The sequence below is a fragment of the Diadema antillarum genome, unplaced genomic scaffold (genome assembly GCF_040938485.1).
Source record: "Diadema antillarum isolate AM-2024a unplaced genomic scaffold, OU_Dant_1.0 seq00000124_RagTag, whole genome shotgun sequence".
In the NCBI taxonomy this organism is placed as follows: Eukaryota; Metazoa; Echinodermata; class Echinoidea; order Diadematoida; family Diadematidae; genus Diadema; species Diadema antillarum.
In genome coordinates, this window is record NW_027271204.1 from 1,257,365 (window position 1) to 1,285,051 (window position 27,687).

The 27,687-nt window shown below is 38.7% G+C and overlaps 1 protein-coding gene across 1 annotated transcript; it reads right to left on the reverse strand.

Annotated features, from left to right (window-relative positions):
* Positions 1-813: 813 nt before the first annotated feature.
* Positions 814-22,334, reverse strand: LOC139727247 (carbohydrate sulfotransferase 9-like). Its single transcript, XM_071638204.1, has 3 exons — positions 22,188-22,334; positions 3,701-3,768; positions 814-2,253 (listed from the first exon to the last, which is right to left on the reverse strand). Exons 1-3 carry the CDS (start codon positions 22,285-22,287, stop codon positions 1,375-1,377), a joined length of 1,047 nt encoding a protein of 348 aa, XP_071494305.1. The 5' UTR covers positions 22,288-22,334; the 3' UTR covers positions 814-1,374.
* Positions 22,335-27,687: the final 5,353 nt, after the last annotated feature.

Sequence of the window (27,687 nt, forward strand, 5' to 3'; positions counted from 1 at the left end):
TATATATATATATATATATATGTATATGTATATGTATATGAAGAGTTTGTTTGCAAAAACCGATAAGTCCACATTTTTCAAATGGAGATATTTGCGATTAAAGGTCAAGAAAAATAAAGAGAATAATAAGAAAATTTTTGCTTCTTTTTACCATAACTTCAAAAATGTACCTTTATATGTAATGACCAATATATCACTTAATAGGTATTATTTTGTACTTTATGACAGAGACCGTAATTTAAAATCTTCAAAAATGGACTTATCGGTTTTTGCAAACAAACTCTTCATATATATAACATACATTTATATATATATATATAAGACATATATATGTATATATATATATATACATATATATATATATATGTATATGAAGAGAGTCATCGCAATACGAGCTAACTCCATTCTTGTTGAGATATTATTGATTAAAGCTGCTAAAAACAAAGAAAATAATACGAAAATATATGAAAGTTTTAGTCATAACTTCTAGAATATTCCTTGTTACGTCGCAAGTGAGGTATTACTGGAAAGGTTCAATTCTGCTCGATCTGATGATGGACTTACTTTAAAATGTTCAAAATGGCGCTTAGCTCATTTTGCAATAAAACTTTTCATATATATATATATATATATATATATATATATATATATATATCACCATGGCCTATATGCCTCTTATGCCTATGAACAAACACACATCCACACACAAATATACAGCATATACGATAAAGTATCGAGAATCTCCTTTCCGAGGCAAAAGGACTTTAGTGACTCGCAAGGCATGCGTATGACTGTACTACCTAACTTCTTCTTCCATATTGAAGAGGTTGGTTTGCGGTTTGTTTTTAATGGCTCTTTTTCATATACATACTTCTTAACAATAAATTTGCTTTCTGTTGCGGTGCTCCGCAACCCGAACATTCTGAACATTTGATATAGATTCCCAGGTTTACGTTCTCCAGATTTGTCGGGAAAAGATTTGCAAGAATAAATAGGCCCTACGGGTGCACATAAAAGTTGTACAAGTATAAGAATGCCATATGCTTACTTATAACGTTTAGATTCTCGGAATCAAGATCATGGCGGACACTATGACAGTCGGAGAGAGAGAGAGAGAGAGAGAAAGAGAGAGGTAGAAAGGAGGAAGAAAGAGATATGACAAGAACCCACATAAACTCAACCACCCATGCGTAAAATGTTTCACGCACGTCATACACGCAGTCTTTAGTTAGTAAATCATTCCTATGACTGTCAATTTTAATAACCCAGTGTTGAAGCTGTTTTTGCTTTCGTTACGTCTCTCTCATTTCTGTCCGCTAGGAATATTTACGAGCAGCTGCATGTGGCTTTCCAGAGTAGGAACATTACCGCTTTTCACCTCTCTCCTCTCCGTAATATCTCTGGAACATCGTACTGAAACAGTTTCATGTCAACACCCAAAATGTCTGTGAGTTTGCGCATTTGCTCACTCGAGAGAGTTCCATAATACTGACGCAGGATTTTATCGGCGGAGCTGTGAGTCGTGTGAGACGTTCTTACGCGCGGAACGTTCTCATCGGCTCCTATCATACTTAGAATCTGGTTGTAATCATTCTCAAATGTCTCGATATTGCCAAGGTAGTCATAGTCGATGCACGGCGGGCAGACTTTGTATTGCTCTCGCCAGTGAACGTCCGTCGTCCCGTTCAAATAATAGTCCACAAACTCCCGAAATGTGACGTTGTATTTTTCGCTTTTAACAGACTCATCCGGAATTTCTTCAGCTGGATGGTTGCCGAATTGAAGAAAGATTTTCTTGTTGTGCCTCTTGCGATGGAATATATTGCGGTTTGGATAAGTTTCGAGTCTGTCTCGGAACGCAGACAATAACCGCGTAAAAGGGTTCCGGACGAATAGGACCGTCGTGAAATTTTTCAGTATTGCCTGTCTTTCCTGCCTGCTGAAGCTGCTCAGAGATTTAATGTGCTTTTTCCCTAATTTGTTGATAGCTTGCGTCCCCATGCCCTCTGTCGAGTTCAGAATCCCTTCGAGAATCAACAGCGTCCCCATCCAGTTGCTACTCCCGACCTTCGGAATGAGACAGATCATAGTTTGGTGTTTGAGCGACAGATGCATGTTGCGCAGGTAGCTCCGTGACAGTACTTCGCCATCGCCGTAGATGGCGTCGTCGTAGAATCCAAGCGAAGAACACGCCTGACGTTGACCGTGCCGACGGGAACCCTGGATGGCTCCTAAATAGTTTTCAGGTTCACTCTGGAGTACAGATGACACAAAATGGCAAAATGTGTGTTCAAGATAGTATTAATGAGTGCTATGGCATTTTTTTTTTACCTAGTAATGACATTCGTGTTCATTAGAACAAGAGCACAGGCAGACAGGGGCCTGTTTCATAGTGAGTTACGACTGATCTTACTCTCGATTAGTTGAGCGTAACTCGGCGAATCGATCTTAAGTTCAATATTGAGTGTAAGTCCTGTTTCATCAAGGCACTTACGCTTACTTTCAAGAGAAATCTAGCGTAACTTTCAATAGATTAAGTGTCACTTGCAATCTATCGCGAAGTTGTCATGGTTGTTTATCAGCGAACAGAGCTGCAATATTGACAAATTGCTTTCGTGGGTCCGTTGAATTGATATCATATCTTAGCAAATTTATTGGTTTTATGAATAAAGTAGGCCTACTGTTCATTTTGAAATACTGTTCAAGTTGCGACTGATTGCAACTTACGCTTAATCAATATGGAACAGGCTCCTTCAGGTCTACCATGCGTACAGAACAGCGTACGGGCATTCCAGCACAGTGATAGTTCAGATTCTGAACGTTTTTGAGGTATTGGGTTTTATCCTCCCAGGTCTGTATTCCGCAAGCACACGGCAGTGTCGCACAAAACGCCTGTGCTTTCTTTGTCGCTTGGTCGGCGTTTTCGGGCGTGCAAATTCTCGGGGTATCGCCACCAAGCGTCGAGGAAAGTACAGGCGATGTGTGCAAGACTGCCGTGTGAGCGTGGTATACAGGGAGGATAGAACCCAATGAAAAAAAAAAAAACGTTCAGAATCTGAACCAGCACACATAAGACAAATACGTGCTCCCTATACATACACAAATGTTGAGTTGCTCCAAAGTCATTATGTTGTCATTAATTTTTTAAACAATGATAGCAATTTTCTGCTTTAAACCTTGTCAATTTATACTACATGCTGATTCTGAGAAGAGTAATTTGTTATACAATTCATGCTTATTGATCAACGTTAGGTTAAGGTTCATAAGAGTATCTCTGTAAAAAAAAAAAAAAAAAAAAAAAAACAGCAACAACAAAACTAATTCTTAGTAAAAGTGTCAGAGAGAGAGAAAGAAAAAAAAAAGGTCAGAGAAAACGGTCAAGAGTAAAAACAATTAACGGTGGTAAGTTACGGAAATACAGTGTAAATGGTTATAATTATTTTTCCAGTAACTTCATTCTCAACCTCTTCACCTTTTAGTATGTTTAACCTCTCACAGTTTTAATGTTTTATTTTATATGGGTCTGTATGTTACCAAAACTGTGGCCCTAATCATTAATATAAGTATATATTAATCATCTATAAATAATTATATATAAAATTATCATTTACAGTAGTAGTGTGTGTTTGTTATTACGGTTATTTTCGTTATTGCCATGCAGTCGATGAGATAAAGAGGACATGAGGTAAAACTTGCTTACTTCCTCTGACGTTTCAAGAGAATGCCGGGATCCCTGGCGGCGAAATTCTGTCGATCCCGTGTTCTTATCTGAAAAAAAAAAGAAAATAATTGGGCATTGATAAGATGATGTATTCATTGCATTTGTTTAGTTTGACCGTAACACACCAGTATGAAATAAAAGAATGACAATAACAATAATTATACCATGCCCTGGATGGGCTTACACACACACACACACACAAAAAAAAAAAATAGTCGATGACTTTCTATGTATTCCATGCCTAAACAAATCAAAAAAAAAATTAAATAAATCAATGAATTCGATTTATATTTTCCCGAAATGTATTGTGCCCTATATCACAAAATCTGTAACTTCTTCTATAATCCCTTACCAAAATTTGGCGATACTGTCCAGACTGCTGTCTTTATGGAAAAAAAAATACACATTTACTCGCTTTCCTGATTTTTTTTTTCACTGTAATCTCTATTACTCACTTACTAGTATACCTATTGCGTCGATCGTCCGACCATCATCTTAAAAACCACAAATTCATCAGAGCCCCGAAATCATTAAACCCTCATGGGTCTGAATATGTCTAAATTCTTTACACTCCATAAGTCGTACAGTGTACATCTTTGAATGTGTTTCAAAAACAAAAGAAAAAAAGGAAAGAAGGCTTGTATCCTAATATCGCAAATACACATAAATAAATGCATGCCATAGGTTCTCATTATATCTTAAAGGGATAGTACAGTATTGGTGGAGATGAGAATTGGGCTTTTAAATTTTTGCGAGATACCAAGAAAACAATTATGATATAGCACAGAGCATACCATTTTAAGAGGAATTCAAAGTTTATTTGATGAAAATCGGGTTTGGAATGACTGAAACATCCAAAAACAAAGTAAAACAAAGCAATCGTTACAAAGTGTGGGTCCCATATTCTATTAGAATCGCTCTTTTTTGGACATCTCAGCCATTTCAAAACCAATTTTTATCAAATAAATGTTGAATTCCTTATAGAATTACATGCTCTTTCATATTTCATAAGAGATTTCTCATTATCTCACCTAAAAATGTTAGAAACCTGAAATTAGGTCTCAACCAGAACTGTACGATCCCTTTAACAGCGAGTTTGAGACCTGATATTTCAAACGTTTCTCCCATGACGTTAAAGGGATGGTATAGTATTGGTTGAGATGAGGATTGGACTCTTAACTTTTTGCGAGATACGAAGAAACCACTCATGAATTAATACAGAGCATACCATTCTAAGAGGGGTTTAAAGTTTATTAGATGAAAATCGGTTTTGGAATAAATGAGGCATCGAAGAACAAAGTAAAACAAAGCCATCGTAATAAAAGTTGGGTCCCACCTTTTCTTTTACTATATTCTTTTGGATATCTCACCGATTTCAAAACCAATTTTCATCAAATAAAATGTTGAATCTCTTTTGGAAGTACACGCTCTTTCATATTTCAAAAGAGGTTTTTCTTTATCTCACAAAAAGAAAAACATGTTAGAAATCTGAAGTAATCGGTCTCAACCAAAACTGTACAATCTCTATAACCTACAAAGTATACGTACTTCCGCAGATCAACATCACCACAGCACAATGCACACCTCACAGTTGCACAACTCAGCCTCTACGCTGCTCTTCACCCACTCACTAGCAATGTCAATAATGTACTTTATGATCGCTTACTTTGTGTTGTAAATTTATAATTATCAGAAACCACTTAAGATGCATTTCCTTAAGGTATGTTTTGCTTTATCGCACAAAAAAGAAGAAAAAACCAGCTGCATGGATTTCGCTTGCATAATGTTGAAGACATATTTTACTCTAATTTTTTATATATGCAAATCTTATATTGTACTCTATATAATTTGTCGGAAATGAAATGAATGAAATGAAAGATTACAAGAGAGAATCTTATTGATTTGAAAAAAAAAAATCGGTCGGTCCTTTGCGTATAACACAACAGATCATTATTTTTCATACGACTACCTAGTTGAAAATAAAAGATCCGAAATAGATGATCATACAATTGTGCAATAGAAATGAAAATTGAAATAACAGACCTCCTAGACTTCCGTTTATAACCCAATGTCTTTAATAAGAAAAAAAAAAAAATAGTTAGGGACAGTACACATGAAACTCCATGTGCATTAAAGATCCTTGCATATCAACAAAGAATCAACTCAAACTGTTAACTAATTAAACGGAAGGAAAAGACCAGTTTATTTAGGATTAATAATTACTTATGTTTAACTTATTAAGAAATGTCAAACAGTAAATCCATTGGTACGTTTAATGAATTTATGCCTGTGCCAAACAATATGAAGATTGCAGAGGTTATTCCTACTCCCAAGAAAGGGAAGAAGAATAATTTATTTCAATAACTACTAGTATAGATCCATATCCGATTAATTTGCATATCTTAAAATTTGTGAAAAAGTATATATATATATATATATATATATATATATATATCATACATATGTATATATCCGAAATTTGAATCGTATTGGAATTTCCGACATATCTTCACAAAGTTATTATTATGATTATGATTATGATTATGATTATGATTATTACTATCATTATTATTATTATTATTATCATCATCATCATTGTTATTATTATTACTATCATTATCATAATCTATTCAATCAGACAAAGAGCACATACATATCATAGACATTACAAACATAAGACAAAAACTAGAGTGAACATTACAAAAGGATACACTGCACTGTATACAATCATGTAACACAAAATGACAGAGTAAAGATGATGACAATATGTGGGTTAGGGCACACAAAAGTAAAGACCTTTACTATTGCCCAAAGGTATGTGAATCCACACATGTTGCCCACAAGGAACATTGGAAGCTCCAATTCGAGTAAAGAAGACAACTTGATAATGATATTAATAATAATAATGATGATAATAATAATAATAATAATAATAATAGTAATAATATCAATGATAATAACACTGATAAGAATAATAATAACATGGTTTATATTGGGCATTTCTGACTTGAAAAGAAATTACAAGGTAACACAAAATGAAAAAAATACAATACAAATTAAAATCCGTAATACCTCAGCTTTAAAGGGGAAGGCTAGTAACTGATCAGTGGGAATCAGTGGAAATGCTGGGAGATGATTGTTCCAATCCTTATGGGATTCATTCAAGAGTTCATTGTATATCTATTGTTGTGTGAAAATGATTTGCTTCAGAATGGTCTCATATCCAAGTAATGTGCAGTTTAATGCTTCCAGGTTAGCGTCCCTGGTCAGTGACGGAGCATTAATCTGCACATTACTTGAATATGAGGCCATTCTGAAGCAAATCATTTTCACACAAGAATAGATATACAATGAACTCTTGAATGAATTCCATAAGGATCGGAACAATCATCTCCCAGCATTTCCACTGATTCCCACTGATCAGTTACTAGCCTTCCCCTTTAATGAGAAGTTACACATGTACATGATGCATTTACACTCACAATAGGGCATCTTTGTGAACTTAATGAGAACTGATACCCGAAATACATTTGTAACGTGAACAAAATTTTGAAATATGTTAGATTAATGTTTGAAAGACTCTTCTTATTTGATTACATTCAATATAAACTAAGAAAATATTCGTTTCTACATACGCCACTAGATGATTAAACTGTCTATGTGAAAACCTTCCTTCCGTCATTAACCCTGAACTGGTGATAGAGTTGCGTGCTCACAGACCTCTCTTTCTTTGGTGTATTTCAATATTGTTCTTTGTTCTTGCTACGATATTGTGTGGTTGTTGTTTTTTAGGACATTTTCTTTTTTGTGGGCAACTGTGTGTTTTGGCCTATGTGTATGGTGCTGTTCGTATTAGATTTTAGAATTGAACTTTCAACAACTCGTTAAACGATGCGATGAGTAATGTATGCTTTGTATTGTGTCTCATCTTTTATTTGAACGAAATAAAGTGCAACTGAAAATAGCTGAACTCAACTTAATTCAGAAAAGCTGGCCTACTGGGAAGGAATTGAACTATTTCCAACTTGACCACATTGCAACCTGCACTGCGGATGGCTGACTATGCTTGACTATACAGATAACGTAGTACGAAGAGAAGAACTACAGGGACAAAAAAAAATCCTGTAGTATTCTAATAATAAAGAATCAGAGAGAGGTGTCGATAAAATCGAGAAGCAAACATACAGCCATTGAATGCAACTATATATGTCATGCCTATTAAACAATGTTAAGGACGACGCCCTCGCCACCCACGCCAATGGAGAAGCAGACTCGAACACACCTACAACGCGGATGTTACTATTATTTTCAACAAGTTTAACAATTTCTCGTCTTTTTGTTTTGCTATAATCAATACAGATGCCCTATTTTGAGACATTGCAGTGACTGCTGATCATCAAAAGAACGATGTCAGTGTCAACAACGTTTTGCAAGAAGGAAAAGAAAAAAAATATAGCGCATAATTTTGTCTTTGAGTTTTTACCGGAGTGTATATCCAAAGGAAATTATAGGATTTTTTTTTTTTTTTTTTTTTTTTTTTGTGAGGAAAGACCTGCAGCTGATATTTCATAAGTATCTGTGATGGTCTGGAAAAAAGTGCTGAAGTCTAATAGGGCAAAGCTTGGTCTGCCCACATCAGATTTATGATTAGACAGAAATGAAAACGAGGAAATTTAGTCAATGACTTCCGGTACTTGTGATTTTGCTAAAATCGCAGTAAACGGACATGGAAGGAGATGAATAACTATGCTGGCGGAGTTTATGATTGAAAAGCGACGTTTAACACTTGTTTTACTGTGATTACAATGATAGAATATTATCTTTTTTTAGACCAAAGTTGACAGACGAAAAGCTTGTTGTAACATTGTTTTCTTTGTCTTTTCTTTATCTTTTTTATTCTTCGATGTTTATATTTCCCCAATTCACAAATTATAATTCCTTTAAATTGTAAATATCAAGTGCGAATTAATCTTCCATCAGCATCTGTGAATCTACACCCTACAAGCAATGCTTCAATGTAGATTCCTCATATTTCACGTGTTAAATTGTCTTAAATGCTGTACTTTAATTCATCCATGCTTTTGTTGAGTTATGTTTATGGTTTATTTATTTGTTGAAATATGGAATATGGAACAATAAAAAACAAACAAAACAAACATTAACAAAAGATTCATGTGATGTTCAATGTAAATTTTGAAAAACTAACAAACCATGACGGTGCTTGAAATGGTCATTTATAGAGCCAAACACTGCTATACGAGTATATGTTCGTCAGCTGTACGTGACTTGGATATGAAAATTGTAATCAGTTTAATTGTACATCTGAAACGTATGCCAATCTGCGTCTGTCTAGGAATTTCCATCACTGGTCGGACAAGGAAATGTCTTCAATGTAACGCAACTGTAAAAACAAAAATAACATAGTCTATGCTTTTGTAACGCATCTTGCTTACTGTAATTTTCTGTTACTGTCCTCTGTCAATATTGTGCTCAATTTTCTTTCATTCATTCTTTCTCTTTTTCTTTTTTCTTTTACTTCCACATCAAATGCTGCTGCGAGACTTGTTACTCTTTAAGGAAATTCTGAGCCATAACTCAATGTGGCGCTCACTACAATGGCTTCCCACACATTACTATATCCAAGTTTTGCATGAATTTCAAAATAATTCACGGTTTAGACCCTGGATACCTCTGTAACCTTATTATCCTGCCTTCTGTTAGCACTGCTCTTCACGAATACTCTGATCATCATCAACTTGCGGTTACATCCCGCCCTCGAATTGGCAGAAGATGGGTCGACCAGGGCTTTTCCGTCTAGATTGTTTGGAACAGGACGTATTCAAATTATTCATAACGAGCATTAATAGTTGATTTATCAAAACCCTTGTCTAAAATACATCTTCTCAAGTCGTGAGTATGGAACAAGGGGGCATGTCATGAAGGGTTTTGGCCGGATATTTTTCGGACAAACTGTTACAATAGCTACTGACATCCTTGCATCTGATTGGCTGAGAGCAAATTTGTCCGACAACTTTGTCGGACAAAATGCTTCATGAAATGCCCCCAGGTCTCAGTAGGGAAACGATCAGAGGAGGAGCACATGAACGTATTCCTTCTATGATTATGATTGCCTAAATCTTGTTCTCGCATTACGTGGGAACATGACTTGTGAGCCTTTGATTTTTTGAATGAAAAGAAGGATGTACTATTCTAGTAACAGTTGTTATATAGTGGCTAATCTTTTGTAGGTAGAAGGCACAGAGCTTAGAAACGGGCATATTTAGCGCCCTACAAACGACAGATGTTAATATTTGTTATCTTTATACGAAAATATAAGCGGCTTTTTCATGCTTTCTTCTATTCAGGTACTTAATGCTTCTCTCGTACACCAGATTCCGTGCTCATGTATATCCTCCTCTTTCTTCAGAGTGCTATTTTTGTTTATGAATATACGTGTATTCGTTCATAACCTTGAAGGAACCAACAGACCCAACGCCAATGCGAGTAGGGATTTTCCAGCACGCAGGAAAATTTTCTGCGGGCGGACAAGGATGTTGGCGAGTTCCGTACTTGCGTCTTACCTGCTACACGCGTGCTTCTTACCTGCTACTTGCGCGTATTCCGTGTGACCTGGGTGAGAGCTTCAAAACCGATCCGTTTTCAGGTACGAGCGACATACGGGGGTTGCGAAGTACCCTCGTACACTATGACTTGCCTGCGAGGAGCTGCCGCTAAGTGCCTCCTACTGGCGTTCTACGTGTACCACTGCGGGCAAACCCTGCGACTAACCCGGAACGAGTTTTGAGCATTCTCAAGGCCTAGTCACACCGTGCCTAGGAAAGCATTGCGGGTTGATTTGCGGGGAAAAAAAATGATACCCGGACCTCCCAGCAGTTGGTCCGCACCTGATAGTACGTAGCGCGTATCTCGCCCTCAGTTGCCCGATTTACCCGCAGCCAAGTTTTGAGCATGATTAAAACTTTTCCGGGTGAGTCGCGGGGATTGCACGCAGAGGTCAAAGCACAGGACACCAGTAGGAGGCCCGCGAGCTGGCAGTTACAGGCAGTTGTCCTGCTTGAAATACGTAAGTTGCCCGTGGATATATGTTTTTGTGCCGGAAACGCGTGTCATCTGCATGACATTCTGTGGGACATTTGCCATGTCAAATTCCTTCAGAGAAATTCCTTCACCGAGTTGTCAGCCCTCACTCGCCACCCATGCGCCTACACGCAGGCCAAACGGAATGGACGTAAGTAGAACGTAAGAAGCACGGGTCCAGCAGTTGAGACGCATGCGAAACTCGTCCAAGTCCTTGTCCGTCTGCAAAACTTGTCCTGCGTGCTAGAAAAATCCAAACACGCCCCCGCGAATCTTGCCCGGAAAGACGTGACAGGGCCAAAACATTTTGCTGCGGGTAAAGAGGACTTGCGATCGCAACTCCTGGTAACAACGGGTGAGATACATGCTAGGTACTGTCATGTGCGGGTCATATGCGGGGACCTCTGAGTATCAAAAATTGTTCTTCGCAAGTGGCACGCAAGACTTGCCCGGAAAGGTGTGACACGGCCTTTAACTTTACTTTAGGATTACCGTCTGAACGTAACTATTGCAAATGCCATGCCCTACAAAATTCAGAATGTACTATAAGCCTTATACGTAATAGGAAAATGATTAAAAAAAATCATATGTGAAGGGTGCATTGTATTTACGTATACAGTATGTCCCCCCCCCCCAAAAAAAAAAAAAAAAGAAAAGAAAAAAAGAAAAAATACAATCGGATTTTTGCATTGATAACACCCAATATGATTAAACCGTCTAAATGTTACTTCAGGGTCTTAACATATAACATCTTAGCTCTATTTTGCAGAAAACCCCATTCAATTTGGTTAAAGGGGATGGCTAGTAACTGATCAGTGGGAGTTAGTGAGAATGCTGGTTGATGATTAATGATTAATTGAATCAGGAAAATGGAAATAAGCACACTGTTGCGACGTTTCGCCAATTATCAATTGGCTTCTTCGGGCGCATGATGCTCCCGATGATGGAATGGCCCTTGAATAGTGCGAGATTGTGCAGAGCGCACTGGACCTTGTCCAGCGCGCGAAAGACGGCTTGGGATTTTGCGAACGGCCCGGTCCCACGCGTGCGATAAATTGAAACGGAGACCTCCTCTCTTGTTAAGTGTAGGTCTCTCCACACGTTCCCAGATGGCTTCCTTAACGCCCCTTTCAAACCACTTGGACTCTATCCAGAATAATCACTTCATTGGTGTTAAAAGAGTGTTTACTGGCGTTGATCTGTGTGTATACTGCTGAATCCGGAATGCGTTCGGAGCTGCTGGGTCTTCGGTGTTGGTTTATGCGGGCTTTCAGTGATTTTGGGTCTCCCCTATATGTAGAAATCATTGCAATCCTCCTGGGAACATCGGATGCCATAGACCACGTTTCTCTGCTTTTCTTAGGCGACTCGGTCCTTAACATGTACTAATCTCTGCCTTAATGTGTTGTGGCCGGGGCTTGAAAGCAGTTAGTAGTGATGCCCTGTTTCTGAAATAGCCTTTTGATCTTGTCTGACAAATCATACACGTATACGGGATAGTGATGGTGACTTTCCGTCCCTGTACACCGTGAACTCTCCGTGTGTTCTTGCTTGGTTGCTTCGGGTTGTCAGCTTTAGAGACGGCCTAGTCGGGGTATCCACATCCGGCTAAGGCGTTTTTGATGTTGGTCTTTTCTTTTGTAACCTCAGATGGACTGTGAACTATGGTGTCTTCTCTGTGGAAGAGGGTCTTGATGACTGGAAGTTTGTGAACCAAGGGGTGATGTGACTGGAAATTTAGATACTGGTCCGTATGGGTTGGTTTTCTGTACACTGCTTGGCCAACCTAAACGCAGAAACACTGACTGGTTTAATGAGAATGACAGTAAAATCCAAGCTCTCCTCGAAAACCGGAGGAAACTGTACCTCAGGACACTTGAGGGTAGATGTACCCGTTCATCCAAACTGCAGTACCAGAACTCAAAAGTCATGTTGCAAAAGGCTCTTAGGGACGTAGAGAATCAATGGTGGCTTGACAAGGCTCACGAATTCCAACAGTTGCATGATGCTAAAGACAGCAAAAACCTTTTTGCTGCACTGAAGAAAGTATATGTCCCTTCAACAGGCAACACTGCACCAGTCACCAGCTCAGACGGCAAAGTACTATGCATAGAGAAAAGTGACATCATGAATCGATGGGTGGAGCATTTCAGCCAGCTCCTGAATAACACTCCCGCAGTAGATGCAGCTGCGATAGAGCGAGTAGAGCAGCGCCCTACTGATGATTCTCTGTCAGCACCCCAAACTTTAGCAGAACTTGAAAAAGCAATTCAACTATGCAGCAATGGTAAAGCTCCAGGGATTGACAGAATACCTGCAGAAATATTCAAGTCTGGGGGTATACGCATCAAAGAACAGCTCTTGCACATAATAACAGAATCATGGAACAATGAAACTCTGCCAAAAGACCTCAAAGATGGCGTTATCGTTACATTGTACAAGCACAAAGGCGACAGGCATGAGTGTGGCAACTACAGAGGAATCACCCTACTATCAATCCCTGGGAAGCTCTATGCAAAGATCTTGGTGATGCGGCTTCAGTCTCTGTCAGAGAAACACTTTCCTGAATCACAATGTGGTTTTAGGCCAAGTCGTGGTACAACCAACATGATTTTCACACTACGACAGATTCAAGAGAAGTGCCGTGAGCAGAATCTACCACTATACATCTGCTTTGTTGACTTCCGCAAAGCCTTTGACAGCGTCCCCCGAGACATGTTGTGGAGAGTCCTTGGCAGACATGGCTGTCCTGACAAGTTCATCAACATCATCAAGCTCTTCCACGAAGGCATGGAAGCCCAAGTCATGATTGGTGGAGAACTTTCTGACACTTTTCCTGTGACCAATGGTGTCAAGCAAGGCTGCACCCTGGCACCCACACTCTTCGCTCTCTATCTTGCTGCAGTGTTGGAGGTAGATAAAAAAGACCAACCAGCTGAAGGAGTATGGTTGCGCACCAGACAAGATTGCAACCTTTTCAACCTGCGCCGCCTGTCTGCCAAAACCAAAGAAGAGGAGGTGTGTGTACAGGAAATGCTTTATGCTGATGACTCAGCCTTTGTTGCTCACTCTGAAGCAGAGCTCCAGCGAACATTCAACTGTTTCTCTACGGCAGCTGCAGACTTTGGCCTCACTATCAACGCTTCAAAGACAGAAGTGATGTTCCAACCTCCTCCTAGAGCTGAATACCATAACCCAACCATAAACTTCAATGGTCGCCCACTACCAACTACTAAGAGTTTCACATACCTAGGCAGCACTGTAACTCATGACACCAGCCAAGAGATAAGTAGACGGATTCAAGCAGCTTACTCCTCCTTTTTTACCCGGCTGAGAGACAAACTTTGGCATAGACATGGTGTAAAACTGTCTACCAAGATAGCTGTGTATCGGGCAAGTGTCTTACCATCACTGCTGTATTCGTCAGAGACCTACATCCTTTACCAACGTCACATAAAGCGACTATCCAAGGTTCTACAGAGACAGCTGCGCAGCATCATGGGCATACGCTGGTATGACCATATCTGTAACGAGGAAGTGCTGCAAAGAGCAGGTATGATGAGCTTGGAATCCACTATCATGAAGTCACAACTCCGATGGACAGGTCATGTTGTGCGCATGGATAGTAATCGCCTGCCAAGGCAAACCCTCTAGAACTGAAAACAGGCAGAAGACCCATTGGCCGTCCCCTCCTCCGCTTCAAAGACACCTTGAAAAGACAACTTTTGCTGGCCAAGATCCCACCAGATAGTCTGGAGAAGGTTGCCGTAAATCGGACATACTGGAGGAATCTTGTAAGGGATCAAACACATTCTGCTGAGAGAGAGCGACATCAGGCAGCAGATGAGAAGAGAGCAGTAAGACACGCCAAAGCTTCTTGCTTACAAGAAACAGACAAACCCAATGCATACACTGCCTGCAACTTCCGCAGTACAAGTAGAATTGGTATGTGGAGCCATGTCAGGAAGCATAATAAGAACTGACTCGCATCCTTACACATAGATCGTCTCAGTCGTCATCGAAATCGATGGACAGCCACATACTGAAGTGGAGAGGGTACCATCAGATTCGACGTGAACCTCAACATCTAAATTTCTTGATTCAACTAATTATTGATCTTGTACTTCAACTGGATGAATGAGAAGAATTTTACATCAGTCTGGTTGATGATTGTTCCAATTCTTGTGGGATTAATTTAAGAGTACATTATATATGTGACCGTGCACCTCAAAACGATCATAAAGTCGCACACACTGATTTTGCGTGAGGACTGAAAATAAGTGAAATGGGTCAACCTAGCAGAACTTGACTTTTTCATATTTTCTGAAAGAGCTGGTCTTCTTTTACATTATGCTAAAATTTGGTATCATTAAACGGGCAGGAAAGTGTGTTGTTTTAGCAGTTTATCTCGAATATTTTTTGTAGACTAGTGTGATTAGGTGTGTCTTTAGAATCCCTTTTTCATTTCTGAAAAATCTTGTCCACACTCTTCACTTTCAACTCTAATAACTTTTGAAAGGATAGTGCTACTGCTTTGAAAGTTGGCATTAATTATGGACAGAATGTGTTAATGAGGCATGCTTAATTTCAATTTTAATCTGATAATCCCTTCATTGTTGTTACTCTGGTGGTTTACTTCCTGTTTTTTGTCCCATTCACCGCACAGCCAGCACGGTTTGGTAAAGATTAAGCACTTGAATAGACACTGTACTTCAGAGCCTCTTTTCTCAGTTCACACTATTCCTGAGTTTGTGCTTTCTTTCCAATATTTAGATAGGTTAGGAGAGTCCATTTGATTTGAGTTATACATCATTTTAAAGCTTAAAGTCTGCTCTTTCAGCATATGGTCTTAACTAAAAATTCATGTCTAGCGACTTTTTGTTTGTTTTGAGGTGCAGGGTCACATATATCTTGTTGTGTGAAAATTATTTGCCTCAGAACGGTCTCATATTCAAGTAATGTGCGGTTTAATGTCCCGTCACTGTACAGGCATGCTATATAACCTGAAAACATTAAACATCCCCAGCATTCCCACTGATTCCCACTGATCAGTTACTAGCCATCAGAGAAATATGGATTGTTGTAAAGCATGTCATGAGTCTGATTCTTCCAAGTAAATGGATGCTCTTGGAACTGCATATCAATGTATAAACACTTTACAATAGACAGAACTTGGAGGGAAGGGATTCCTGGCATGCTCTGCAAAAATCCTCATTTCTCTTTGACCACTGAACCAAACTGTATGGGGTTTTCTGTACAATGTGGGCAATGAATTACAGTTTCATACCCTGAAATTGTGTTTGGATTGATTCACTATTTTAAAAGATATCGTTGCGGAGGGTACCATTGTTGTGTTTTGTTTTTTGGACATACGGTACAACATTTGATAACATCTCTTTTTTCCCTTAAGAAAGAGAAAAGTGTTCCATACATTATGCTGGAGGTTGTATCATGTGTGCACTTTCACACTTTTACACCACCCTCTCTATTTTCTTTGTGGGGGTGGGGTGTAATGACAGTGGTGATCTTCAGCTATTGTCAATACCTATATCGCTATCTAATATAAAATCACAAGGGTCATCATGATACAGATTCCAAAACTCCTGTAACCTCGTCTGCCTTCCAAGTGAGACACGAAAATACAATCTATACTGGTCATCAATTATGATAAGCCCGTTTTCTATCGTAACAATTTGTATCATGTCATCTAAGTGTATTCTTAGATTCAACATGTTCACATAAGTGTATGTAGTTTCACTTTAAAATGATTATTATGTAAAAGTTTAAGAAACAAGTAAATGACATGAAATGAAATAAAAAGAATGGACATAGTGAATTTTTTTTTTTTGAGCGGTTGAAAGAGAGTGTGTTTGGAATCACCAATCAATAATTATATCGAATGGAAATGAGAAGAGTGTTGACATAAAGTATAGACGATCAATATTAATTATTGCCACAGCTGGACAGTATTTGAGACCCTGCATCACAAAACCAACAAAAAGTCGCCAGATATGGATTTTAGTTAAGGGCATAATTCTGAAAGAACAGACTCCACGCTTTAAAATGATGTAAGACTCAATTCAACTGGACTCTCCTAACCTATCTAAATATTGGAATGAAAACACACACTCGGGAGTGTGAACTGAGAAAAGAGGCTCTGAAGCACTGTAGAGTCAATTCAGGATAAACTGCTAAAAAAAAAACCGCACACTTTCCTGTTTGGTTTATGATCCCAAATTTTAGCATAATGTAGAAGACTTGCTCTTGGAGGAAATATGAAAAAGTAAAGATTGGCTAGATTGACCCATTTCACCTATTTTCAGTCCTCACACAAAATCAGTGCGTGCGACTTTTTGTTCGTTTTGTGATGCAGGGTCATACCTGCTTTCTGATATCATGTTGAACAATAATACCTGTTAATATTAATGCGACTGGTGGGGGAAAGGCACGGTAAATGAGACGGTTTGGGAAACAGTTATCCTCAGATATGTACGTATATATAGCAGGTGTGCTGTGGACAATTATGTGATATAAACCGCTGTGAAACAACTCAGATAAAAAGCCATGTACTACAGATGTAAATATTGTATTGTATCGTATTGTATTGCAATTTACGGGCACTTTCAGACAAAATAGTGCACTGTGTAGTGCGCAAGCATGAACAAGTAGTCACAGATTATGAAGTTGTACACACAGCAATCATAATATACAACTGTATATAGGTTTGCTCTGTGAAAGTAAACAATCTATCTATTCATATAAAACATTTATTTGTGAGTGTGTATGTGTGTTCAAAGAATTACTATCTAATCTTTCGAAGTGAACTAAAGCCTAATGTGTTTTCAAGCAGCGCCAAGCCGCTTAGCCATCAGACAGAGAGTTTAGGAAAAACGATAGAGGATAGCTCGAGAATTGCTCTAGCAATTCAATTTTAGTTATAAAATGGTGGGAGGTCTTTTTTTTTTCTCATCCAACCTTTTCTCCTGCTCACTGCATATGCTTCCGTAGAGCCGAGATGTCTACCGATTACGCGATATCACTGAGGGGACTCTTTGCCATCCGTGTCAAAAAGAACAACTTCGCTCCGACGGAGGTGAGTAAACGCGACCGACGGACATTTAGGCCCAATTTCAGAAAGTACTCTCATTCAAATTTATTCTTTGCCTTCACCGCATGGAGTTTTCATTTCGAACTCAAATCGAGTAAAATGTGTTTATCTTAATGCGTGTGTCAGCGGGCGGGCACTATTTGATGTTAGGAGTCGTAGCTTATTGGGGCACAGAGATAATCGTATGCCTGGTTATGATTATTCATTGCCTGCACCTAACCTTGAAGGGGTTGCAAGCTTTCTTTACACACCATAATAATGATGAGGTTATTGTTGTCAGTTTTGTTTTTTTTTTCCTGATGACGCGAGACGAATTATTTTTCATTGGAAAGGCTGGAGTCTATAGCGGATTCTACAACATAAATGGAAACCTGTGTTCGACGCCTTTATCTCACTTTCTGGTGACTTTCTGGCGACACCATAGCAGACAGAAGAACAACTCCAAGAACAATATATGTACTTTGAACATGAAATCTATGTGTTCTCCCCCCCCCCCCCCAAAAAAAAAAATAAAAAATAAAAAAAAATAAAAAAAATAAAAAATAATAATAATGGTCTGCATTAGCGAAGATCTCTTTGAATCGAAGTCCCATTTCTTCCCTATTCAGGATGGTTGAGATAAGCAGAGTGATGTACCGAAGAAACACAAAGGTAGACATTTCGCCAAGAATCCGTATCACGGACCTGACGTTTAAAAAAAATGCATTCTAAAGATGATTCACGGAAGAGTAATTAAAGTTGCAAACACAAATAGATTAAGTGAATTCCTGATGACCTACACATTTCCTGGTGTTACTAAATGAAGTTATTGTGGCAATTTGAAGAAGCACCGTTGACTAACGGCACAAAGGCGCTGAGTTATTATATTACCGATTACTGATTGGTGGAAAGGTGTGGCATTTTGAAATCCCATAACTTTCTCACTCTACTCTCTAAAAAAAATCGAGTGAAAATTTTCACTCTAAAAAGAGTGAATACAAAAAAGAGTGAATTTCAAGTGAAATTGGAGTGAATTTTGAGTGAAAATGCTCATTTTCACTCATTTTGGAGTGATGTCAGGGATCACTCGAAGATTTTGGAGTGATCCCTGACGTCACTCCAAAATGAGTGAAAATGAGCATTTTCACTCAAAATTCACTCCAATTTCACTCGAAATTCACTCTTTTTTTGTATTCACTCTTTTTAGAGTGAAAATTTTCACTCGATTTTTTTTTTTTAGAGAGTATATCCGGCTTGAGAGAATTTCTACCATTCCTTTAATCATGATCCTGGCCTACTGTTTACCTCATTACACTCTAGAATAATACAAATATACATTCCGACAGCAGTAAATTTGCCTATCCACTTGATAGCTGTATATACCTACCAGCCTATAGGTCATTGTGCGAACTGGTAGGCTGCCGTTTACCGTGCGGTAAGATCCTCGATATTCTTACCACTGCCTATGACAAACTCGTGGTGAAGAGATCACTAACATCTTTTGTTTTTATTTTGTTTTCTTTTCTTATATGATTCGAATATAAAGTAAAGCTGCCATGTTCCACTGCAAATCTAATTCTGACCTACATGTGCCCCTGTCCATCCGGTGCAACACGGGGTAATAACAGTTCACGTGATAATTACTCGCAAACACTACAAGGGCATACTATGTACAATGCAAACACATACGTTGTACTATCAGTGGTATACATTATAATGGTTGAGAGAAATAAACACTTATGGCGTCAATGGGAATAGCGAGTATACTTTGGAGCTGGTATAGATTAACTCTTTGTTTGCTTTAAATGCAGATTGACACGTAAATCTCGTAAACATGTTACTGTCTAAAATCCCTAACATAGAAAGAGATATATCAATTTGAAGTACTCAAGGATAGGTAAAAAGGGCAGAAAAGGAAACATAATTGAATGTAGATTATTTCAGGCATGGAATGTATAATGTACACAGGTTATTGTTGGTTTGATGAGAGGCAAACACCCTAGATATACAAATTATGAACATCAGTTATAATAAAAGTGTTTCTGGAATAAACCGTCTACAGTTATGGTTTATTTGGGGGAAAATGAGTGATATTCCGTTATATTTTAGGCTTTAGTGTGACATTGTTTTTTATTTTGCAGGATGTTTCATGCATCAAATGTGATAACTCGATTTTTTTTCATTAAATCGCTACTCCCAATGGTAAAAAGCATACCATTAACAATCATCACATAAGTGATTCAGAGGTTTGCTTCTCAATATAACCACAGGAATGCGCTGTCCATATAGGCCTACGTGACAGTCTGACAACAAAGCAACTTGTGACGTCAAATGCAAAAGCTATTCATCCCGTCGTCTATTTTATAGCGTACTGTCCTCGACGGGTCAACCAATTAACTTCCTGAACACCATTGTATCCTTTCAAACTTTGTTTATCTCCCTATGGTTGGCTTTGTTCACTTCTGAAGAGACACATTCTGACACCAAATCAACTTATTTGACTGACCTGGCAATTACCCGATCTATACTCGCAACCACCTCTTGATCATTTACATTAAAGGGATAGTACAGTTTTGGTTGAGATGAGAAATGGGCTTTCGAATTTTTGCAAGATACCAAGAAAACACTTATGATATAGCACAGAGCATACCATTTTAAGAGGAATTCAAAGTTTATTTGATGAAAATCGGGTTTGGAATAACTGAAACATCCAAAAACAAAGTAAAACAAAGCGATGGTTACAAAGTGTGGGTCCCACACTTTGTTAGAATCGTTCTTTTTTTGGATATCTCAGCCATTTCAAAACCGATTTTTATAAAATAAACAATGAATTCCTCATAAAATTGCATGCTCTTTCATATTTCATATGAGATTTCTCATCATCTCACCTAAAAATGTTAGAAACCTGAAATTAGGTCTCAACCAGAACTGTACGATCCCTCTAAAGGTACCGTTTTGACCATTGGGAGAAGTGTGATTTCAAAACATTTTGAGATATCACATTTGATGCATATCATGTAGGTCAGTTGTACCACAAAACATCAAACTCAAACTGTCAAACTTTATTTTTCACTTTTTTCAACAGAATGTACAAGAAACAATATGATAAATTTGACGTGCAAGATGCATGTCAAACATGTTCATGTCTACATGATCAGTACAAAAAAAAAAAACACTCTATATACACTCTGCGAAAAAAGTGGAGGTACCCACTCAAAAGATTATATGCTTGTATCATGTGGGTACCTCTGAGGGAAAGGGAGAAATAACGGGGGGGGAGCTTACAACTACAAAGAAGGCGGGGAAACGGAGAAAGTCGGGAATAAAAAAAAAGAAAGCAAAAGTGTGAAGAAAGGGAACAGAAATTAGGGAGTTGAGGAAGAGAGAGAGAGAGAGAGAGAAAGAAAAACCTAAATAATTTTGATGCATACACCAAGGGCCAATGTGTGCTTTCCAGCAGAACAGACTGTACCGGGTCCCGTGAGGGCACGTATGGAATACTAGTACGCAGTAAAAATGATCGATCCTACCATATGAAAAATAAAAAATGCAATAAAGCTAAAATAATTATAAGGAGATATCCCTGTTTTCCTCAATAAACCAAAAGCTGTAGACGATTTAGTCTAGAAACACTTTTATCATAGCTATTGTTCACATTTTTTTTAATATTTAACAGTACTTGGCATTGATTATACTGATTAACTTTTTGCACTAGTTGTTTCTATCCCTCACTCACATTTTAGAATAGTTATTTTGCTGCACTAAAGCTGGGTTTTTGATTCGTCTCCAAATGGCAAATAATGCCTTTAAATTTTGTGCATCACACTCAGTGAAATTGCCTGTCTTTCATTCAGATATGTCTAGCGCCAGGCTTTCGCCAATGAGCGTCAAATCTCCTAATAGAGTTGTTGCTTAAAACTCCTCAATATCATCTCCTCCTCCTCCTCCTTTTCTTCTTCTTCTTCTTCTCCTTCTTCTGAGAATATTTATCACTATAATTATAGCCTTCGCACTCTAAACAGAGCCCACGTTCCTAGCTATCCAGTTCTGTAAAGTCCGTATAGGACCTACCGTTTAACCGCCAGACCCAGGAATGCCAGCATGACAAACAAGGCGAAGCCAAAATGTTCCCTTTCATTGATTTGATCATTGTAGTCATCATCATACCCAGTTAAATGTTCCGTATAATAATTCGATTGAATAAGTATAGTGAAGACATTAGGAAGAACGTGAGAATCATTATTCTGTTGCCGCCATTATGAAACAAACACCTCCACTTACCTAAGGACAGCTGTCTTGTTTCAAGAAAGAGGAAAACAAGTGAAAGTCCTCCAACGAGTACCACCAGACAGAGGTATGTGTTCCTTTTTCTGATCGCCATAGCGCAGCGGGGAACAAGCCGGTACAAACTCGGGACCACTGCACGTCACGCACAGCCTCGGTATAGTTCAGATGTCTGTGCGGCAAACGGAAGCTACTGGGTTGAGTGTCCTATATACAATGATAATATTCAACGCAAATAGATGTGCAAATATCAAGCAGTTTAGAGTGGTAACGATTCTTGTGGTTCACGGAGAAACGGAAAAATTTCTTTGTAATTTGGTTGTTTCTGGTTTCAACTCACGTGTCTGTTTGAACGGGTGGAGTAGATATCAATAAAAAAAAAAACACGAATAACAATATACAGCAATTCAGTGCATCTTATAGCCAACTCGTTAAGCCGTCAGAAGCTACATTGCATTAGCATTATTCCCATCCGGGGTTTCAGTTAATGTTTGATGTTGATATGATACCGAATTCAGGTGACAGGTTTTGATCAGTGTCTTTCAAATCAACATTAGAAATTAGTCGGAGCGAATTTTGAAATTAAAGGGACTGTACAGTACTGGTTAAGGTGGGGATTCATGTTTTGAACATTCCTAAGTGAGATAATGAGAAAGCTCTCAGAAAATATGAAAGAGCATGTAATTTCACATTTCATTTTAATGATTCAACGTTTATTTTTTTGACGGAAATTGGTTTTCAAATGGCCGAGATATCAAAAAAAAAAGTGATAATGATAAAAGGCGACAGGCCACGCCTTTTATTAGGATCTCTTTGTTTCACCTTGTTGTTGTTTTTTTTTATATCTCAGCCATTTCCAAACCGATCTTCATCAAATAAACTTTTGATACCCCTTAGAATTGCATGCTCTTTGACATGTCACAGAGTGGTTTCTGAATATCTCGCAAAAGGCTAAAAGCTAAATCCTCACCTGAACCAGAACCATACACACCCTTTAATGGGTGACGCTATGATATCACTCTATTGCAGTCGAGAAACTTTGATTTTCGTTTCAATGAGTAAACAATTACTATGGTACCCCCCCCCCCCCCCCCGGGCATTTACAATTGTGACCGTGCACCTCAAAACGAACATAAAGTCGCACACACTGATTTTGCGTAAGGACTGAAAATAAGTGAAATGGGTCAACCTAGCCGAACTTGACTTTTTCATATTTTCTGAAAGAACGGGTGTTGCGACACGGATTGTCGCCCCTACACGGATTGTCGCCTCCTGCTCGGGGCGACAATCCGTGACGGGCGTTGGCGGCACGGATTGTCGCCCCCGTCACGGATTGTCGCCTGGCGACAGTCCGTGACGAGGGCTGGCGGCACGGATTGTCGCCCGCCCTCGAAGTACATTTCGCTGGGTAATATCGTTCTGGACATAATCATTGAAATACTAACACATAACTTACATGGCTACATCCATGCAAACATGCCATGTAAAAAGTCATGGTGAGGTTTCAAGGTAGTGTGTATGTGCGCGTGCACATAATAATTTAGTGTCTGTTTGTGCGTGTGTGTGTGTGTGTGTGTGTGTGTGTGTGTGTGTGTGATGGAAGAATGTGTTTATTATGTCAGTTTTTTGCGTATGTGTTTTTTAGCTGCGCGTGGGGAGGGATACCTAGTAAGTTGTTGCTGGCATAAACGTTGATATTGATTTTATCAGCAGCTTTGAATTTGATGAGTTTGTTTGGCAGATTTGTATATGAATTCGGAGTGGAGCTTGCGTGCGGGCGGATGCTGCTTTTCTGTATACGGTCCACTATGTCTTATTTATCAACACTGGGAAATCGTTTCATCAGGAAGGAATGTGGTATCGGTTCGGGTGTGCGTCCGGTATGTGGGAAGGGGGTTACGTTTCGTTACTGCAAAAGTTTGTTATTCTGAAGGCTCATTCGTCCGAAGGCTCATTCGTCCGAAGGCTCATTATTCCGAAGGTTCGTTATTCCGAATTTCATTTTTGGATCAACGAACCTCTAGGTATAGGGAATTGTGTGTTTCGGATAAATGAAGCCTCGGAAAAAACGAAACTTCGGAATAACGAACCTTCGTGTGTGTGTGTGTGTGTGTGTGTGTGTGTGTGTGTGTGTGTATGTATGTATGTATGTATTTGGGTTTGTGAATGTGGGTGTGGGATGATTTAGGTTTTGTTTAATCAGGGGTTGGTGGGTTGGGGATTGGATTTGAAGAAGGATAGTTATAAATGGTATGACAGATGTTGGTAGGATTTGATATTTGGGATAGATGTAGGCCCTAGATTTGTTTCGGTTGGGGAGGGGAGGGGGTGGTCGGGTTTTTTTATGACTGATTTCATTCTAGATTTGTGTAATGTATTTGTGTTTTTTTATGTATATGCCCTTGTAAGTAAGAAGGTGTTACAAGATCCAAACCAATATATTCAAGGAATATAGGTTTGGTAGGGCCCTACATGTCAAAACTTTCTCGTGAAGAAATTATTAGTAGGGTTGGTCTATAATCGAGTTATCTATGTTGAAGTGAGATTATTTGTGGTATAAATTGACAAATGGATTTGTTTGTGTTTCGAATTGCCGTTTGTAACTTTTTTTGTTCATGTTACACCCAGAATGGGTCGATTTATGAATGATTTGAATGAAATCAATAAATATCAAGGGAAAAAAGTGTTGAGTTGGTTTATTTGCTTTATGAGGATTTGTTTAAGTGTTTGTTGGTGTTTGTTTGTATTACGTATGTATTAGCGGTGTGCAATGGCAGTTCGTTTGTGCTAAAATCATCTAACGATTGACAATTTTTTTACGGCGTGTGGAAATTATTCGCTCATGCATAAAGTATGCCAAGCCTATTCTGGGACAAAGAATAGTGATATGGACTTTCTAGTTTATAAGACTGATGGAAGAAAATGACTGCAGTGAAAAATGAACAAAGACAAATAACATTTGGGGAGGGTACCTCCCTCGTATGTATTTTCTCTTGGTCTCTCTCTCGCCTAGCCCGCCTCACCGCTGATATTGGTTGACACACCCATACTATTTTTAGATCAACGCTGGTGTGAATTCTTTAAACACGTGCTCATACACTCTGAAGGCGTTTGTATTGCCACAGTAGCGCCACTATATTCCACATACACACGTAAGCATACAGGCACACGTATACACACAGACAAACAAACCACTACCACTATACAACCACCACACATGCACAGTTTCTACATATTGTATTATTATACTCCAAACACACACACATACACACACACACACACACACAACAATCATACACATCACATATCATGCAGCTCACAACACACACACACACACACACACACATACGCACGTACACACACACACACACACACACACACACGCATAACATACCAGTCATACCCATCCCACCAAAGCTTAACACCGGAGGAACCACCCCGAGCCCGGGGCGACAATCCGTGACGGGGCGACAATCCGTGTCGCAACAAATTTTTTGCCAACACGGATTGTCGCCTTCGAGGTAAAAAACTGCGAACTGCACAAGCGTCACGGATTGTCGCCAGGCGACAATCCGTGACGGGGGCGACAATCCGTGCCGCCAGCGCCCGTCACGGATTGTCGCCCCGAGCAGGAGGCGACAATCCGTGTAGGGGCGACAATCCGTGTCGCAACAACGGGTCTTCTTTTACATTATGCTAAAATTTGGTATCATAAAACGGGCAGGAAAGTGTGTTTTTTTTAGCAGTTTATCTCGAACATTTTTTTGTACAATAGTGTGATTAGGTATGTCTTTAGAATCCCTTTTTCATTTCTGAAAAACCTTGTCCACACTTTTCACTTTCAACTCTGATAACTTTTGAAAGGATAGCGATACTGCTTTGAAAGTTGGTATTAATTATGGACAGAATGTGTTAATGAGGCATGCTTAATTTCAGTTTAATCTGATAATCTCTTCATTGTTGTTACTCTGGTCGTTTACTTCCTGTTTTTTGTCCTATTCATGGCACAGCCAGCACGGTTTGGTAAAGATTTAAGCGCTTGAATAGACACTGTACTTCAGAGCCTCTTTTCTCAGTTCACACTTTTCCTGAGTTTGTGCTTTCTTTCCAATATTTAGATAAGTTAGGAGAGTCCACTTGATTTGAGTTATACATCATTTTAAAGCTTAAAGTCTGCTCTTTCGGAATATGATCTTACCTAAAAATTCATGTCTGGCGACTTTTTGTTTGTTTTGAGGTGCAGGGTCACAATTTGTCTTTTCTTAGCAACTTTAAGATTTCCCTTCATAAAACCTTCATTTATTCATTCATTCTTTTTTCGTAATGTTCGTATAATATTGTTAAGTTTATCCTTGCATTGTGTAAACGTATTGTCAGAAAGAATTTTGCAAATTTTCCTAAATCTTTCGAACGAATCCGTTACTATTTCAGTTGTTTGATTAATAGTCCGGCGTGTCTTGTGCCTCGTATATTCATCCCAGGGAGCAGTCTAGGCGTTACATGATAAATTGTTTATTGACATGATAATGACTCTTTAACAAAAACGAAAATTTAGGAAAGCATTTTTTTTTTCATTCACCTCATTACTTCTCTTACTTTTCTGTAGATATATTTTCTATCTGCCTTTCTCTGTGCCATGCATGAATATCTATCCATGATAGACACCGGCATATTACAAAATGTTTATGTCATTATTTATCATTGTCAATAAGATTTTTCATCTGCACAAAACACTATGTTATAACCATCAGGACGCGCACCAGGATCCAAGTGATACTTTGTACCAAAACAAAGTAAACATACCTGTAACAGATTTCATTTTCCCATGATATCAAAACAACTATACGGTTTAAACGCCGGCCAGAATTTTCTGTGCACATTTTCAGTTTTAAGGGGATGACTCCATATACTTCGCCTTGAAGTGCAATGGTGACTTATCCAGACTGACTTTGATAAATAGAGACGTGGAACCACTTAAGAGATTGGAAGTACTGTAATGGAATTCGGACCATGTATAAGAAAACTATTGATCGTAAGCATTCCCAAGAGTGCTTATTTGCTGTCTGTTGAGATCAAATTAAACATGTGAGAATTCGCACTTGAACTTTTTGGTTCCTCGTGGTTAGGCCTATCTTATCTTATTAGCAATCAAAATGGTCAACTAATTTCCCAACGAACGAGCCGTTGCATATAGTGCATGTGGTGTCGTAGATGATTATGTATTATTACATACAACGTGTGTTTGTTTGTACTTTTGTATGTCTGTTTGTTTGTACTGTTGTCAAAGTTGTCTCTCATTGCTGATACGTAATCACATGTAAGAGGAATGGAGGAGGAGCTTCAAGCCTTAGCCATGATTTGGCAAAGAGGATAACAATTGATGCTATGATGCTGGGAAGTCTTCCATTGCATTGCACACACATAGACATACAGACATACAGACATACAGACACACAGACATACAGACACACAGACAGACACACACAACCCCCCCCCC